At 40.2% G+C, this 16,256-nt stretch overlaps 1 protein-coding gene across 2 annotated transcripts in view; it reads left to right on the top strand.

Annotated features, from left to right (window-relative positions):
• Positions 1–16,256, top strand: part of GPAT4 (glycerol-3-phosphate acyltransferase 4) — a 32,672-nt gene that overhangs the window by 974 nt on the left and 15,442 nt on the right. Inside the window, exons 1-2 of one of the 2 annotated variants that reach the window (XM_049095136.1) lie at positions 12,288–12,427; positions 14,811–14,888. In XM_049095136.1, coding sequence (XP_048951093.1) covers positions 14,841–14,888 — 48 coding nt within the window. In that variant the 5' untranslated portion in view covers positions 12,288–12,427; positions 14,811–14,840. Of the gene's footprint in view, positions 1–11,424; positions 12,428–14,810; positions 14,889–16,256 lie in introns of those variants that run through there. The other variant, XM_025440230.3, reaches the window with a different exon arrangement.

The following is a 16,256-nucleotide window of genomic DNA, read 5'->3' as shown; positions in this document are numbered from 1 at the left end:
GTTCATGTTCCTTAATTTTGACTGAACTTTGAGTGCCTCTGCTTAGTTTTCATCTCCTGTAGATTTTATCTCAACTCAAGAGAAACGGTGTGAAAGCAGTTATTCTTCTGCCAGAGACTGTAGAAACGAGTCCTATAATAATGCCAGTCTGGTATTCTTTATTCTCACTTTGATAGTGTTTTTTTTGTTTTTAACAACCTTGTATTATGGAGAATTTCAGACATACAAAAATGTCTGATAAAATAAAATAGTGAGCCGGCTCGCGGCCATCATCCAGCCTCAACACGATCTTCAAGTTAAGCCTGTCCCATCCATGTCCCCCCCCTCCCCTAAGCTCTGGAGCGGAACATCAGATTCTTGCATTGGAGAAAGGCCAGAAAAGGGCACCTAAAATGATCAAGGTGCTGGAGGGCAAGTTCATACAAAAGTCTTTCAGGTGTGGATGAGAACTTCCAGATCATCTTGTCTAATTTTTTTCATTTTGTTGTACCCTCAAGGTCCATGGAGGTTCAGTGGCATGTCCAGATCAACAGGGAATAAGAGTCCAGCTGAGGCTGGAAACCTCTCCTACCTCTACATTCGGTCTTCTTTCTTCTCTCTCTCTCTCTCTCTCTCTTTATTTATTTATTTATTTTTTAAAGATTTTACTTATTTATTTATTCATGAAAGACAGAGACAGAGGCAGAGACATAGGCAGAGGTAGAAGCAGTCTCCACGCAGGGAGCCCGATGTGGGACTCGATCCCAGGACTCCAGGATCATGCCCTGGGCCAAAGGCAGGTGCTAAACCGCTGAGCCATCCAGGGATCCCCTCTCTCTCTTTTTTAAAAATTGTATTTATTTATTCACGAGAGACACAGAGAGGCAGGAGAAGCAGGCTCCCTGTGGGGAGCCCAATGCAGGACTCGATCCCAGGACTCCGGGATCATGCCCTGAGCCAAAGACAGACACTCAACCACTGAGCCACCCAGGCATCCCAGTCTTTTTTCTTCTCTACCATAGTACCTGCCTTTAAGTTGTTTCTTACAGGAAGGGGAAATGTGTGGAAGCACTCTAACAGAAGATTTTTACAATGAAAGGTTTGGATGGAATAATAAGGAACTTTTCCATCAAATTCTGGAATAATAAAACTAGGGGGGATATGTCTTAAAATACTTCTTAAACCAGATATTGGACAAACGAGAAATCTGAATCACAGCTTTCAGTAAGCATGGGAAAGTTGTGACTTTAGAAGGAAAATACCAAATTGAGAATAAGAGCAAACTTTAAAAGATGTAGATAACATTCACCACTATTTAAGAAAGAGTGAGGGAAACTGGGATGATTTGGCATGCACTCCTGAAGTTCTGCTCTTGATGGCAGAAAGAACAAGAGTACCCTTCCATAAAACATCTTTACTTGCCGTTAACAGATTAAGAATCCTAGGCTGGATGTAACATGGATTAGGTGTTTGCTTTTCTTGTTTTTTTTTTTTTTTTTTTCTTCTTCCTTAGCACACTTTGTTGCTGTTCAGTTCCCTATCAGGAAAAACAGGTAAATTCAGTACTTGTACCTCAGTCTTTGCCCTTAAAATTCCAACGAATGCTGTGAGCTAAGGAATCATCGTATATAGAGTTCATCGAATTTGCTTCTAAGTTTGGTTAATGTGATGTGACATAGTTGTTTATAAGTTATTTTCAAGATATACTTTTGTTAGTTTGTGACTTACAGTGGTTGTCACCTGCATCTAGTTTGTGGAAACAACTGTTGAGGTAATAACATCAGGGTTTCTGGGTAAATCATTACCTTAAAAACATGGGTGTGGGGGAGAACTTCTGTGTTTTGTGTGGGTTTTGTTTTTTGGGTTTTTGTTTGTTTTTTTGTGGGTGGGGAGTGGGAAGCAGAAGGGGGAGAGGGAGAACCTTAACCAGGGTACACACCAAGTGTAGAGCCTTACACTTATGACCCTCAGATCAGGACCTGAGCTGATGTCATGACTCAAGCTAAAATCAAGACTCAGCAACTAATCGATTGAGTCACCCAGGCGCCCCTTGTCTGGGTTTTGTTTTTTTGTTTTTTGTTATTTCTGTGTGTGTGTATCTGTGGTATCAGAAGGAGTGCAGTGGTTAGCTAGGATTCTAACCCGGTAACTAGTTTCTGCTGAAGAATAAACCTCTTATCTGTGTGCACACCACAGAATGTTACCTTTTATTAAAAATCTCTTGCTTTCTGGACATAGAAGCTAGAGATTATTTGATCCTCATTGAACTCTACTGCAAAATTGTTTCTTCAAGTAAAGTAGAACCTCATTAGGGTGTGGCATTTACTTCTTTCTGTATCTTTATGCTCAAAGGAGGACTTGAACCAAATATCAATTCCATGTATCACTAAACTACAAAATACTTAGGATAGAATGATGAATGCTTTTTTCAGAGCACTGAATTTTAGTTAGTAGGAATGTTATAAAGCTTGCAGTTTTTCCTAACTTCTTTAAAGGTACTCTCTTTTAAAACACCCACACGTCTGACACAAGTCACAGAACCTTGTGTCCTTTCTTTGGGCACTCTTGTTTGGATTGTACCTCCTTTTAAACTGTAAGCCCAAGACCTGCAATATCATAATAATACTTTGTAAAAAGTAGGAGCGTAATGAATTTTTGTTGACCTTTTGAATTAAACTACCAAAAAAACGGTGAGGAAATTGAAATCCAGGGAAGCTGAATGACTTTACAGAGCTGTGCTTGAACCCTTAGCTAAGAAGACTCCTGAGTTCCAATTCTAAGCTCCTCCATAGCAGTTTTCTTCTCATAGCAGAGGAATGAGGAGGGAAAAAAATATTTACTTTTTTTTTTTCCTTTACTAGTTACATGAATTTTATTTTCAGGGTCTGCTTTAGAAATTTTTGGTCAGGGGCACCTGGGTGTCTCACTCAGTTAAGCATCCAATTCTTGATCTCAGCTCAGGTCTTGATCTTAGGATCGTGTGTTCGAGCCCTCTCGGGCTCCATGCTGGGTGTGGAGCCTACTTAAGTTAAATGAAATGAAATTAATAAATAAGTTTTTGATCAGTGCTATCCAATAGAAATACGATATACACACCGTGTATATAATTTTACATTTCATAATAGCCACTTTTAAAAAGTACAAAGAAACACATGAAAATAATTTTACTCATGTATTTTATTTAAACCCAAATTATCCAAAATATCACTTTAACATGTAATCTGTATACAGATTTTTAATCACGTCTTTTACATTCATTTTTTCATGGGTCATTTAAATCTAGTGTGTATTTTATTTACATTTACAGCCTATTTCAGTGTGGACTACCCACATTTCAAGTGCTCAAGAGTTACATGTGGTTAGTGGCTGCTACGTTGGACAGCACAGAATCACTGTCAGCTGAGCATAAAGATAAAGGAGGATTTTAGGTCCTTAGTAGTACATAGTGCCGAGGTTAAAATAGAGCTGTGGTTGGGACCATTGGTTTTTTTTGTCTCATGTCTTAGTGATTTTCTTTGTGTAATTAGCGTTTCAAGTTTGTAGCAAGTTGAACAAAGAAATCTGATGGTCCACGAATTTTGTACCTTTGTGATGAGGTCCTCTCTGTCTCTCTTTTTTTTTGTCTGTGGAATTAATCTTCTCTCTTTTTCTTTTTTAAAAATCCTTGGTAAGTGGTTTAAAATTTTTTTGAAGTGTGTACTCCAGCAATAATGCTTTCTCATTTTAAATAACACTGTCTAGTCTTTGGGGGGAGAAAGCTTGATTTTTAAAAAATAGCCAGTAGCAAAACTAAGTCATAAAATAACCTAAAAGAAAATAGGCTAAAGATTTGAACACTTCATCAAAGAAGGTAGTTGGATGTTGAATAAGTACAAAAGATGCTTAATATCTTTTGTCACCAGGGAAATGCAAATTGAAACTATTTGATACCACTTCACATCCATTAGTGTGTCTAAAATTAAAAAGACTGATCCTGTCAAGTATTGGTAAAGTTGTAGAGCAAATGGAACTTTCATACACTGCTGGTGAGGATGCAAGATGATACAACCAACTTAGACAGCAGTTTGGCAGGTAAACATACACCTACTGTAGACTCACTCGTTACATTCCTAGGTATTCATCCAAGAGGAATTAAAATGTATGTCCAAAAAAAATAAAAAAAAATAAAAAAAATAAAATGTATGTCCATACAAAGACTTGAAGATAGCAGCTTTATTTGTAACAGTCCCAAACTGGAACAACCCAGTTGTCCATCAGTAGATGAATGCATAAACGAAAGTGGTATATCCATACATTGGACTACAGCTCGGCACTAAAAAGGAATGAACTCTTGACATGTGTAGCAACATGAATGATTCTCAAAATGATTATGCTGAGTGAAATAAGCCAGACAAAAAAGATTTAAAAAAAGGCCAGGAAGTTGCTTCCAGTTACGTATACAATACTCGAATATAAAAGCACCGTTTCTGAAATGGAGCTCTCAGAGCAGCATTCAGGTTGGGTAATGTAATGTCTAATGCACATGTCCTTTCTTAGGCTGATTGCCCACGAATATCAACATATTCTGTGTCCTTTGTCCTTTTTTGCTTTCACAGCTTGGAAGACTTCGTGTTGCTTTGGGGGAAGTTGGTACCAGGTTCCTTATTACCCAGTTCCAACTCACATTAGTCCTTTGTAGGCAAGGGGAAAGTACTTAAGGTCAAAATGATCTTAGTTAAGACCAAGAACCAGTCTTGTCAGACTGCAACTGACAGTATTACTGTCTTCTTTCTAGTGAGTTGAGTTATCCTTTGGCTTACTATATCTTGCCTTTGTCTTGAACCATTTATTTATCCAGGATTGATGTCAACTTTATGTATAGTTTTGGGTTTTTAGCACTTTAGGTTCATTTCAACCTAGTAGCTCTGAGTGCTGCCTTGTTTCCTTGGAAAACATACTTCCTCCTAAGCATCAGCGTTGTATTGAAGCAAATTTTTTATACTTCACCGCTTTGATAACACTTGACATTCAATTCACCCAGCATTATCACCTATTCAAAATGATAAATACAATTTTAAAGATAGCAAAAGGAGAAAGTGACCTCTCCCGCACACTCCTAGAGGCAGAACTAGAGTCATTCTTGTATCTCTCCAGAGATCTGTATCTTTGCAAATACATATAAACTGTATATATTTTTCTTTTCCTCCTCCTCGCACAGTTGGTATTTACTGTGGACATTGTTCTGCATCTAACTGGTAGATTGTTTCTTATCAGTGCACAAGTAAATGTCTTTTTTGGTTTAACAGATGAATAGTATTCCATTGTATCTTCTGTTGTGGATGTTGATGTTCTTTGGATATTACCAACAGTGCTGCAGTCAATAACCGTGCACACACATCATCTTGTATATACATCAATACAGGGTTTCTCAGCCTCAGCACCAATGTCATTTGGGGCTGGATAATTCTTTGCTGGAGGAGACCTACGCATTACAGGATGTTTAGCAGTATCCCAGTCTTTTTTGTACTGGTCAGTAGCTCCTATACCAAGTTGTGACAACTAAAAAGGTCTGCAGACATTACCAAATGTTGGGGGGTGTTGGAGGAGAGGTTGCTGGGGGGAGATAGCCCCTGGTTGAAAACTGCTGTTCTAATTTATCTTTTTTTTTTTTTTTTCTTTTCCCTTTTAGGGAGAGAGAGTGCACAAGTGGGGAGAGGGAGGAGGAGAGAGAGAATCTAAAGCAGGCTCCACACCCAGTGTAGAGTCTGACAGAGGACTCCATCCCAGGACCCTAAGGTCATGTCCTAAGCTGAAATCAAGAGTTGGATGCTCAATTGACTGAGCCACCCAGGCACCCCTCTAATTTGTCTTTAGGGTAAATTTTTAGAGGTAGAACTGCTGGCACTAAGGTTATGTACACTTAAAATTCTAATGGCGTTTACTGAATTAATCTCTATAGATGTTGTACCATTTTTACACTCCAACTAGCAGTATTTGAGGATATTTTCTCATTTTCACCAGTATGGTGGTTTATAAAAGGAGGGAATTTTTTTTTTTTTTTTTTTTTTTTTTGCTGTCTCACTAGTTTTAATTCACAATTCTGTGTTTTACAACTAACCTTTTTATTGAGCACCTAGTGCTTGCTAGGCATGTAATATGCTACATGTAGTATGTAGTATTTTTTGGTCTTTGGGTTTTGTGACTTTGAAATGCCTTCCTCTCTATCTTGCTCTCTTAAAGTTTGGTATTTAGTTTGGTATTTAGAAATGAAGATAGGGGTACCTGAGTGGCTCAGTCAGTTGAGCAGCAGGCTCCTGATTTCAGCTCAGATCATGATCTCAGGGTCCTGGGATCGAGCCCCCATGTTGGGGGCTCAGTTCTCAGTTGGGAGTCTGCTTGGGATTCTCTCTCCTCCTTCCATCCTGCACCTCACTCAAACACACATCCTCATGTACTCTCAGGTGCATGTGTGTGCACTCTCTCTTTTATTTTTTTATTTTATTTTTTTTTAATTTTTATTTATTTATGATAGTCACACAGAGAGAGGGAGAGAGAGGCAGAGACACAGGCAGAGGGAGAAGCAGGCTCCATGCACCAGGAGCCTGACCTGGGATTCGATCCCGGGTCTCCAGGATCGTGCCCTGGGCCAAAGGCAGGCGCCAAACCGCTGCGCCACCCAGGGATCCCGCACTCTCTCTTTTAAATGAATGAATGATGTGTGTGCACTCTCTCTTTTAAATGAATGAATGAATGAATGAATAAATAAATAAATAAATAAATAAATAAATCTATCTCTAAAGAACAGAAACTGAAGACAGTACCCTGGTTTTCTTCTGATCCTAATGGAATGATGCACATACCATTTATTGAGATCTAATACGTGACAAACATTGTGCTTGGTGTGCTTAAAAAATGCATTATCCCTGTGTAACCTAAGTGTTGATGTTTAATAAAATGGTACGTTTTCTTCCTTTGAGTTGGTAGGTGGCCTCTCTCTGGACATATTCTGGTAGTAATGATCTCCTGAAGTAGGCTGTGTCACAGAGAGCTAGCTGAAAGGGAATGCAACTGGCCCTTGAACAACATGGGTGTTAGAGACCTTGACTCCCTGCACTGTTGAAAACCTCTGTGTAATTTCTGACCCTCCTAAAACTTCTCAAAGCCTACTGTTGCCTGGAAGCCTTATTGATACAATTAATACATATTTTGTATACTTATCACATGCTGTATTACAAAAAAGTAAGCTAGAACAAGAAAATGTTCTTAAGAAAATCATAACAAGGGGCGCCTGGGTGGCTCATTTGGTTAGTTAAGCATCCAGCTGTTGGTTTCAGCTCAGGTCATGATCTCAGGGTTGTGAGATTGAGCCCTGCATTGGGCTCTGCGTGGAGTGTGGAGTCTGCTTGAGATTCTCTCCCTTTGCCTCTCCTTCCTCGTCTGTCCCTCTGCTCCCTCTCTTTCAAAATAAATAAATAAATAATTTAAAAAATCATAAGGAAGAGAAAATACAGCACTGTATTAGAAAATAATCCTTATATAAGTGGACTTGCACAATTCAAACCTGTTTGCTGTTCAAGGGTCGGCTATATTTGATTCTGCAGTTGGGAATCATAGTAGTCCCTATCTAGTGATTGGGTCAGAATTGGTTTCGATGACCTGATTTAAATGAAGTTTCCTCTGTTATTTTCTCTTCTTGGATCCTCTTTTTCTTGCTAACAATCATTAAAGTGTGAAATTATGACTCTGTATATATTTATTTGCTGAACACTTGTTTCTAGGCATATTCACCACTATATTCCACCTGACATAATGTGTGGCACATACTATGTGCCCAGTGAATATTTGTTGACTGTGAACTTGTCACTCTGAGAACTGAGGAGCACTGGAAATTGGGTCATTTTGGGGGGAGGGGGAGCTTAAAGGTCCAGATTGAAAAGTTTAGTTAGCTTAGAGATGAGCTCTGTCATGTTCCTAGGATGTAGCCACCTTTCTTTCTAAAAGACTCAGAACTACTTGTTTCTTATGTTTCTCTCTGGCCCCTTGGGAGAACTTTGGTCAGATAACTATGAGTTTGGCTGAAAGCTATGGAAATTAAGAGAATGTGCAGATACTACCTCATGTTTATGGAATCATGGTTCTATTTACTTGAAGCAAAGTGATATCCTCTCCTAAATGAGCAGTTATCTGGGCATTGTGGTGTGTTTGTGTTAAGGGGGCCTAAGGCACCAGTCTTCTGGCTTCAGTGGCTACTCTGCTAATCCAGCAAGATGTTTGGAACTCTGTTTGATAGCTGTAGTTTGCTTGCTTTTTCTAAGAATTTATGTGAGGATTGTTTAGCATTGGCCAGATAACTTGTTTGGCTAGGTTACTGTTCTCTGTTCTAAAGTCTGGCACTCATCAACATGAACTCAAGGGGTGGGGCAGGACCATAGAGGAGTTTAATGCCTCTTGGGGGAGAAAGTAGTGGCTAGGTCATGGGTTGGCAAACTGTGTAGGGTTGGATAGTAAGTAAGTATTTTAGGGTTTGCTGGTGGTGGTCTCAGTCACAAATTATTCTGTTTTTTATAGCTCTTTAAAGATGTAAAAGCCAATCCTAGCTCATGAGTCTTAGAAAAACAGACCAAAGCCTGATTTGGCCCATGGGCTGTGGTTTGTCAACCCCTGAGCTAAGTGAAGAAATTAGTTTATTGCTAAATGTGTTTAATGTTTTGGGGACATGAACCCAGAATAACCTTGGGAATTCTCAGTTGATTGTGATTCAAAGAAAAGAGATCTAAACTCTGTCATGGGAAGTCACAGTGACCATAGTGTCTATCATCTTGGGTCCATAGAACTCAGGGTAATCTTGGCCAGTGAGAGAGATTTTGCTGCTTATTTCCCATGGGAATTCTGGACAAGGGGACAGGAATGGGAGAGTAGAACAGAGATTTGGCCCTAGAATTAGGCTGGAATTAGACAGGCTTAAAGAATACAGTGACTCAGCGAATTAAATTAAGTCTCAGAAATATATCTAATTTCCTCAACCTCTGCTGGGCTGTTGTGAGAAATCTGGCATATAGAGTCAGTTTGGCCAGTTTATAAAAATGAAAGAGCAGGTTTGTACCTTGGATTCTGAGAACACCAAATTCTAATACATGAATCCAGATTTGCCTTGTGGTTTTTCTATGACCACAAGAAGTTCTGTAGAGCAGGCCTGGCATGAGGGAAGTGTTAATTTATTTCAGGGTGGTTTGGGAGCTAGGAAGGCAAAGAGCATGGGCTATAAGACAGATACCCTGGTCTAAATTCCTACTCTCCTACTGAGTAGGCGTGTCATTCTGGGAAATTTACTTAATCCTCTAAACCTCGATGTTTGTCCTGTGTAAAATAGCAGTGGTAGCAAGAACTCCACCGTAACAGGGTTGTGAGACCTCTGTGAGGGTCAGTGATGTAAAATGTTTGTTACGTTAGCTCAAGATCTGTCGTGTTGTTAGCATTCAATAAATGCTAGCAGTGATGGTGATCAAATTAGGAGCTAGTATTTGTGACTCAGTGCCACAAAATAGCATGTTCTTTTAATTTAATCACTAAATGTGTGAGACTGTAATGGGAGCATTACTGGGTTAGGAGTCAGAAGAACTGGATCTGTCTCTGTATTCCTTTATTTCCTAATTGGTGAAAAGGAAGTAATGTTGACATGTTACAAAAGAACCTGTGAAAGGTATCTGAGAGTTCTATAAAGGCACCAGGCAAAATTTAAGATAAAGGTAGTAACCTGCTTATTTGTTCAATTTCTTGAACTTCCTAATGTATAGGAACGGAACAGAAGGTGATTGGTGTGAAGCCCCAGTGTGTTTGCCAGAGATTTGAAAGGATGTTCCCATGTGCAGGACTTGGCATTGGTAACTTGTGGTTAGGGATAAGTAATATAAAATTGAAGTACTTTTGTAAGGCATTTAAAATAGTGGTGTTCATGAGTGACTATGTTAAGTGGAAGAAGCCAATCTGAAAATACGATTTCAATTATAAGACATTTTGGAAGAGGCAAAACTATCCAGACTGTAAAAGATCAGTGGTAGCCAGGGCTTTGGGAAGGGAAGAATGAATAATCAGAGCACAGGGAATTTTTAGGACAATGAAAATACTGTATGATACTGTAATGATGGATACATGTCATACATTTGTCCAGACATCTAAAATGGACAGCACCAAGGGTGAACCCCTGATGTAAGCTGTGGGTGACTATGCTGTGTCATTGTAGGTTCATCAGCCACTTGGAACAAATGTCCCTTTCTGGTGGGACTGTTGAAAATGGGGGTAGCTGTCCATATGTAGGGACAGGGCTATGTGGGAAACCTCTGTATCTTCCTTTCAGTTTTGCTGTGAACCCAAAACTGTCCTAAGTAGAATAGTCTTTAAAACAAAAAAGAGTGACCAGTGTGAGGAGATAGACAACTGAGGGAGTTTAATCTCCATGTAGAAAATGCAACAGTGTCTTGTAAAGTTAAAACTATTTCCTTTTCTCCTCCAATTCCATTTCTAGGAATTTATCCTGAAAGTATATTTATATTTGCCTTGCATTTTGTATGCTAAATCATGTATGCATTTGGTTACTAATTCAATTATTTATAACAAAAAAGTGGAAGCATTGGTGTCCAACTTTAGGAAACCAGTTAACTAATTTATGGTACATTTTTTTGTTGTCGTTTTTAAGATTTATGTATTTGAGAGTGTGTGCATGCAAACACGGGGGAGGGGGGCAATGGGAGAGGGGAAAGAATCTCAAGCAGACTCCCCACTGAGCATGATGAGCCTGATGCAGAGTTCAATCTCATGACCCTGAGATCACAACCTGAGCCAAAACCAGGAGTGGCCGCTTAACCAACTGAGCCATCCAGGAGCCCCGATGGTATACTCTTAGGTTGAAAACTGTGCACCTGTAAAGAGTGAGGGGGCCCTGCATGTGTTGATGGAGCACTTTTCCAAGATATGGTAAGCTAAAGAACCAAAACAAAATGCAAGTTGAAGAACAGTATACAGAGTATGGCATCGTTACTGTTATCAGGGTGAGGGGGGGTGAGTAGAAAACATCAATTATGATTTTCTCATCTAAGCACAGAATACCTTGGAAGAATATGAAGCTGTGGTAACATGGTTGCATCTGCAGACAGAACTCTGGGTAGTTGGGGACAAGTAGGAGGGAGACTTTTCGTAATATAAATGAAATGTCGCTTCTATCCATGTATTTTCTCTTCAGAAATTTGGCCACAGATCATATCATTGGAATTGAAGCTATATGAAACTTCACCATTTTCCTTCCACATCTGCGCCTGCCACCTGTTGTTTGCCTCTCCCCTTTGACCTTGATGACTTGAGAAGCTGGCACTGAATCTAGGCTTCCTCTAAAACCGCCCCCCACCCCCAAAGCATATTGATGTTTCTCCTCTTGACTTGTGTGACTGATGGTGTTTCTGTTTCCACCCCCAGCTTTGGCAGCATGTAAGCAACTTCTTGCCAAGAACCCAGGTCACTGCTGAGAAGGGGGCCTTAGGGAGAAGAATATCCAGAGGAAACCAATGCTGGATGCGTCTGGAGTGACACTCAACACAGGCAGCATGAGACATTGTGTGCCAGCATCTGTATCCTGCTGGCAAAGACTGTAGCTCTCCACGTTGGAGGGTCCTGGAAGCAGCACGCACCAGGAACCTCTCCAGAGGAAGAATGGGGCCAGATATGAACTCTATGATGAACACAGTTTTCAGCTTATGAAGGAGTTTTAAGTAAAACAATTATTTAATTTCCACATATTCAAGTTCAGTAGCCTTCTGTGTGAAGTGCCAGCAGTCACCCCCCTCCACAGAAGTTATCAAGATTGTTCTGGCACCAACTTGGAACTCTTCTTGGTACTTCTGGCAATGACAGATCTTCAGGACACATTGATCTGCTAAATGCTCTGGAGCAGGAAAGAAAAAGGAAAACTGGAAGGAGCAGAAGGGTAGCAGAGCAGAGATCCCTCCCTCGCTGAGTACTCACTTTCACAGAAACTGCACCTGGACTCGGATGCTTGTATGGAAGATTGGTCCCGCCTCATTCACCTCCAAAGTCCATCTATTCTGGGGAGCGCTGGCATTTTGGGACTGCCTCCTGTGGCCCTTTTTACGTCCTCCTGCCCCCAGGCAGTCAAATGTTGTGAACCTGGAATGGGGTTTGCTGTCCTATGGGGACTCACTTTCTTTCCCAGGCTGGTGCTGTCTGACAGGACCATCTGAAGACGGTGGTTTGTTCTTGAGGTGGGGGGGCACTGGCCTTGCCTGGATCCTCCACCATGTTCCTGTTGCTGCCTTTTGATAGCCTGATTGTCAACCTTCTGGGCATCTCCCTGACTGTCCTCTTCACCCTCCTTCTTGTTTTCATCATAGTCCCGGCCATTTTTGGAGTCTCCTTTGGTATCCGAAAGCTCTACATGAAAACTTTGTTAAAAATCTTTGCGGTAAGTTGTGCTGTTTACAAATGGTTGCTTCACCAAGGAGGGAAGAAATGCTGCTATATTAGTAAAGACTTTTTCTTATCTGGCAGGTTATTATCTCTTGATTGCATACAGAGAAAGTTGGGAGAATGGGAAGTGGCGTCTTGAGTAAACAATTTCCCTAGGTGTGTACTTGTGAAAGCCTCTAGCAAACTTTCTTTTCGAGCTAAGGTACTTGGATATTTGATTCTTGTGAGCAAAGGAACCTATTCTATAAGTCCACACCTTGCTTATTTATTTTAAAGAGTCTGAAAGATTAAGTGAGCTGTATGAAATGTTACTTTATAATGGGAAATATTTTTTACATGTATTATTGAATATTGGGTTTCAATATTTAATACTCCTATAAGAATAGGATTTTTTTCACATAAAAATATCAATTAGAGTGGCATTTACTGTATTCACAGTGTTGTATAGCCATCACTTCTGCCTACTTCATTAACACTTTCATCACTCCACAAGGAATCCCCCACTCATGAAGCAGTTACCCTGCATATTCTCCTTCCCCGGCCACCATGAGTTTATGTTCTAGCTCTGGATTTACCCATGCTGGATATTCCGTATTTATGGAATCATAAAAAAAATGTGCTCTCTTATGACTGCCTTCTTTCATTTAACATAACATTTTTGAGATTCGGTTGCATTATGACATATTGCAGTATTTTTATTTTTTTTTAATGGCTGAATAATATTCCATTGTGTATCTGTGTCATAATTTGCTTATCCATTCATCCACTGGTGGATATGGCTGAGCTGGTTCCACCTTTTGCCTGTTGTCAGTACTGTTGCTATAGCAGTGTTTTCAGTAATAGGATTTTTGAGCCCTACGGATGGTCTCTGGGGTTATCTAGTTACTTGCTACTCAGAATGGTAGGGATGCCAGCAGCATGAGTGTCACCTAAGAGCTGATCAGAGGTGGAAGTCTCAGGTCCCCTCCACACCTACTAAATTAGAATCTGTTTGAGAAGTGGTGATCTAGTCAGCCTTTGGACCAGCTATTTTGCTTATGTGTAGTATTTTAATTCATCAGGAAATGTAATTTTCTTAAATTTCAGGCTAAGTAATTCTTCATTAGAGCCCCATATTCTTGTGGACCATATAACTTACTATCCATGCTCTCTTGCAACTGTGGAACTTTTTCCACAACTGTTTGCAACTGTTTCCAACTGTGGAAAACCAGTAGAGAGTCAGTAGAACATCTGGTAAACTTTTAGGAGACAACATTGAATGGTGCCTAGCTTTCATTCAAGTTTATAAGCAAGTGGTCAACTCATAGATGTATGGCAATTTTTGCTTTTAAAACATAAAAATCGTGGAGTTATCAGCCTAGGGTTATTCTGTAGTAGCTAAGATTTTTTAACTTGGATCACTTTGGGCCACAAAAGACCTAGAATCCCTGTATATTCTCTATTCCATTTTGAATGTGTCCCCCCAAATTAATATTTTAAAGTTCACAGTCAATTAAAATCCTTCTAATTGTGACTGTATTTTTAAATGTATATTCTTGTGACTTAACGTAGATCATAATTACATAACTGAAATTCATTAAATATATATTGTTGGGCCATTCCATGGGATAGGTAGTCTTGGGCCTTCAGAGACTTGCTTGCTGACCACATCTTGAAAATCACTAGTTTGAGGTACAGTGATTTAGAAGTGGTTATGAAATAATGTCTGTATCTGTGTGTATATTTCTGTGTACCCATTTTTGACCTCAAGATTTAAGATTTCAAGAACTGGATTTGCACGTGTTATTCCTAGAGATGCGTATATTAGGCACGGAAGGGGTTCTGGATACCCTGGGTGCTGTCCTGCTGAGCTGCATGGATGATTACATCCTGGCTAGAAGCTAGAGTTAGGGATGGGCTAGAAAGGACTCATACCATTCTAGTATGGTTATAGGTGACACTGCAGGAATGTCTGGTCTTCTCTGACTCTCTCCTACTGTTCTGAGTTGACCTCAATGGATAGTAAGAACTGAATGCTCTATACATCAGCATTAGTATTAGACACAAGTTGGATTTGGCCAAACTGGTTTTAGAGCTTGGAAAGTATACATGTGTGTATCCATGTATACATCTAAAATAAATTTATGTTTGTGGGCATTTTTGTTTGTTTTTTCCTTTTTTTAAAGAGAGCACAGATAGGGGGTGGATGAGACGGGGAGAGAGAGAGAATTTTAAGCACCCTGCTCAGCACAGAGTAGAGCCCAGTGTGGGGCTCGATTTCACCACCCTGAGGTCATGACCTGAGCCAAATCAAGAGTTGGACGCTCAACTGACTGAGCCACCCAGACGCCCCGCTTGTGGGTGTTTTTTAATCGACTTTTATTTTTTACCTTTTTAAGCCTCTTCATCCTTCCTGAATCCGGCTGATAATGTATAATTTTGGAGCTGGAAGAAAGCTCAGAGATCATCTTAATTCTGTGAGTCTCCCCCAACTACACATTTGAATTACCTGGGGAGCATTTTAAAAGTGCTCGTTTGGGAGCACTAGAATCTCCCCCAGAGATTCTGATTTTAATGGTTCTGTATGGGTATGTTTTTAAAACTCTCTAAGTGATTCTGATGCCTGTCACCAAAAGTTGGAGGCTGGTTGACTTCCTCGTGGATACTGGCCTGCTTTACGACTGTGTTTCTGATAAGCAGGATGTGGTGGACATTAATTACACTGTGTAACATGTGAGATCAGGCTAGAAATGGCAGTGTAACTTCTGATTCTTGGGATGCTTCTGCATGTTGTGAGGCAGGCCATGTGTTAGGTATTCCAGTTCACAGCCCCAGGGAAGCCCTGACAACCAGCATCAGCTACCACACACAGGCATGAGCAGATATGCAGGGGATCCAGTCCTTAGCTTCCAGCCCCCCAGCCAGTGTCAAACTTGGTGCAGTTTGCAGATTCATGAGCAAAGTCAGTGGTGGTGGTGTTTTAAGCTTCTAAGCTAGGGAGTGGCTTGTTATGTAGCAGTAGATAACCAGACAAATAATGTTAATCATTCATCTTTCCACAGCTTATAATACCTTAACATTTTTGTACATGTATTACTCTTCAGTCTTTGGCAGCTGCGTTCATGTGTTGTGTAATAACATGTATATATAATTTTGTATATGTGTTTTCTTTGGGATTTTATCCACCATTTTTAGATTGGTTCATTCAGTACCTATACCTGTGCTTTTGGCAGAACTAAGCAAGTGCTAGCTTAACAACTAGTTACGCATAATCAGCACATCCTTCTATATAAAAGAACCTCATTATACCTGCCAGGGGGAGAATGTGGGTGGGTCAGTGTCTTCCCAGTCCCCTGTCCTGGAAGACTTAACTGAAGTGGAGGTCCTGTGAATGCTGAATTGTAGATTTTTGTGTGTAGAGGGCAGCAGTGTTCTTTATTTTACTTTTTTTTTTTTTAAGATTTTATTCATTAGAGACACAGTGAGAGAAGCAGAGACACAGGCAGAGGGAAAAGCAGGCTCCCTGCGGGGAACCTGATACAGGACTCAGTTGCAGGACTCCAGAATCATAACCTGAGCCAAAGCAGACACTCAACTCTGAGCCACCAGGCATCCTGAGCAATGTTCTTTAAAAGTGTTTTTAGCAGCCCTGGTTGCCCAGTGGTTTAGCACCACCTTCAGCCCAGAGGCATGATCCTGGAAACCCTGCGTGGAGCCTGCTTCTCCCTCTGCCTGTGTCTCTGCCTCTCTGTGTCTGTCATGAGTAAATAAATAAAATCTTAAAAAATAAATAAAAGTGCCTTTGTTTTCTTAATGTTTGTGCTTTAGATTTTCTCTCAATACAG

This window comes from Canis lupus, chromosome 16 (genome assembly GCF_003254725.2).
Source record: "Canis lupus dingo isolate Sandy chromosome 16, ASM325472v2, whole genome shotgun sequence".
In the NCBI taxonomy this organism is placed as follows: Eukaryota; Metazoa; Chordata; class Mammalia; order Carnivora; family Canidae; genus Canis; species Canis lupus.
The sequence above is the reverse complement of the archived record's forward strand: the minus strand, read 5'-3'. Positions and strand labels throughout refer to the sequence as shown.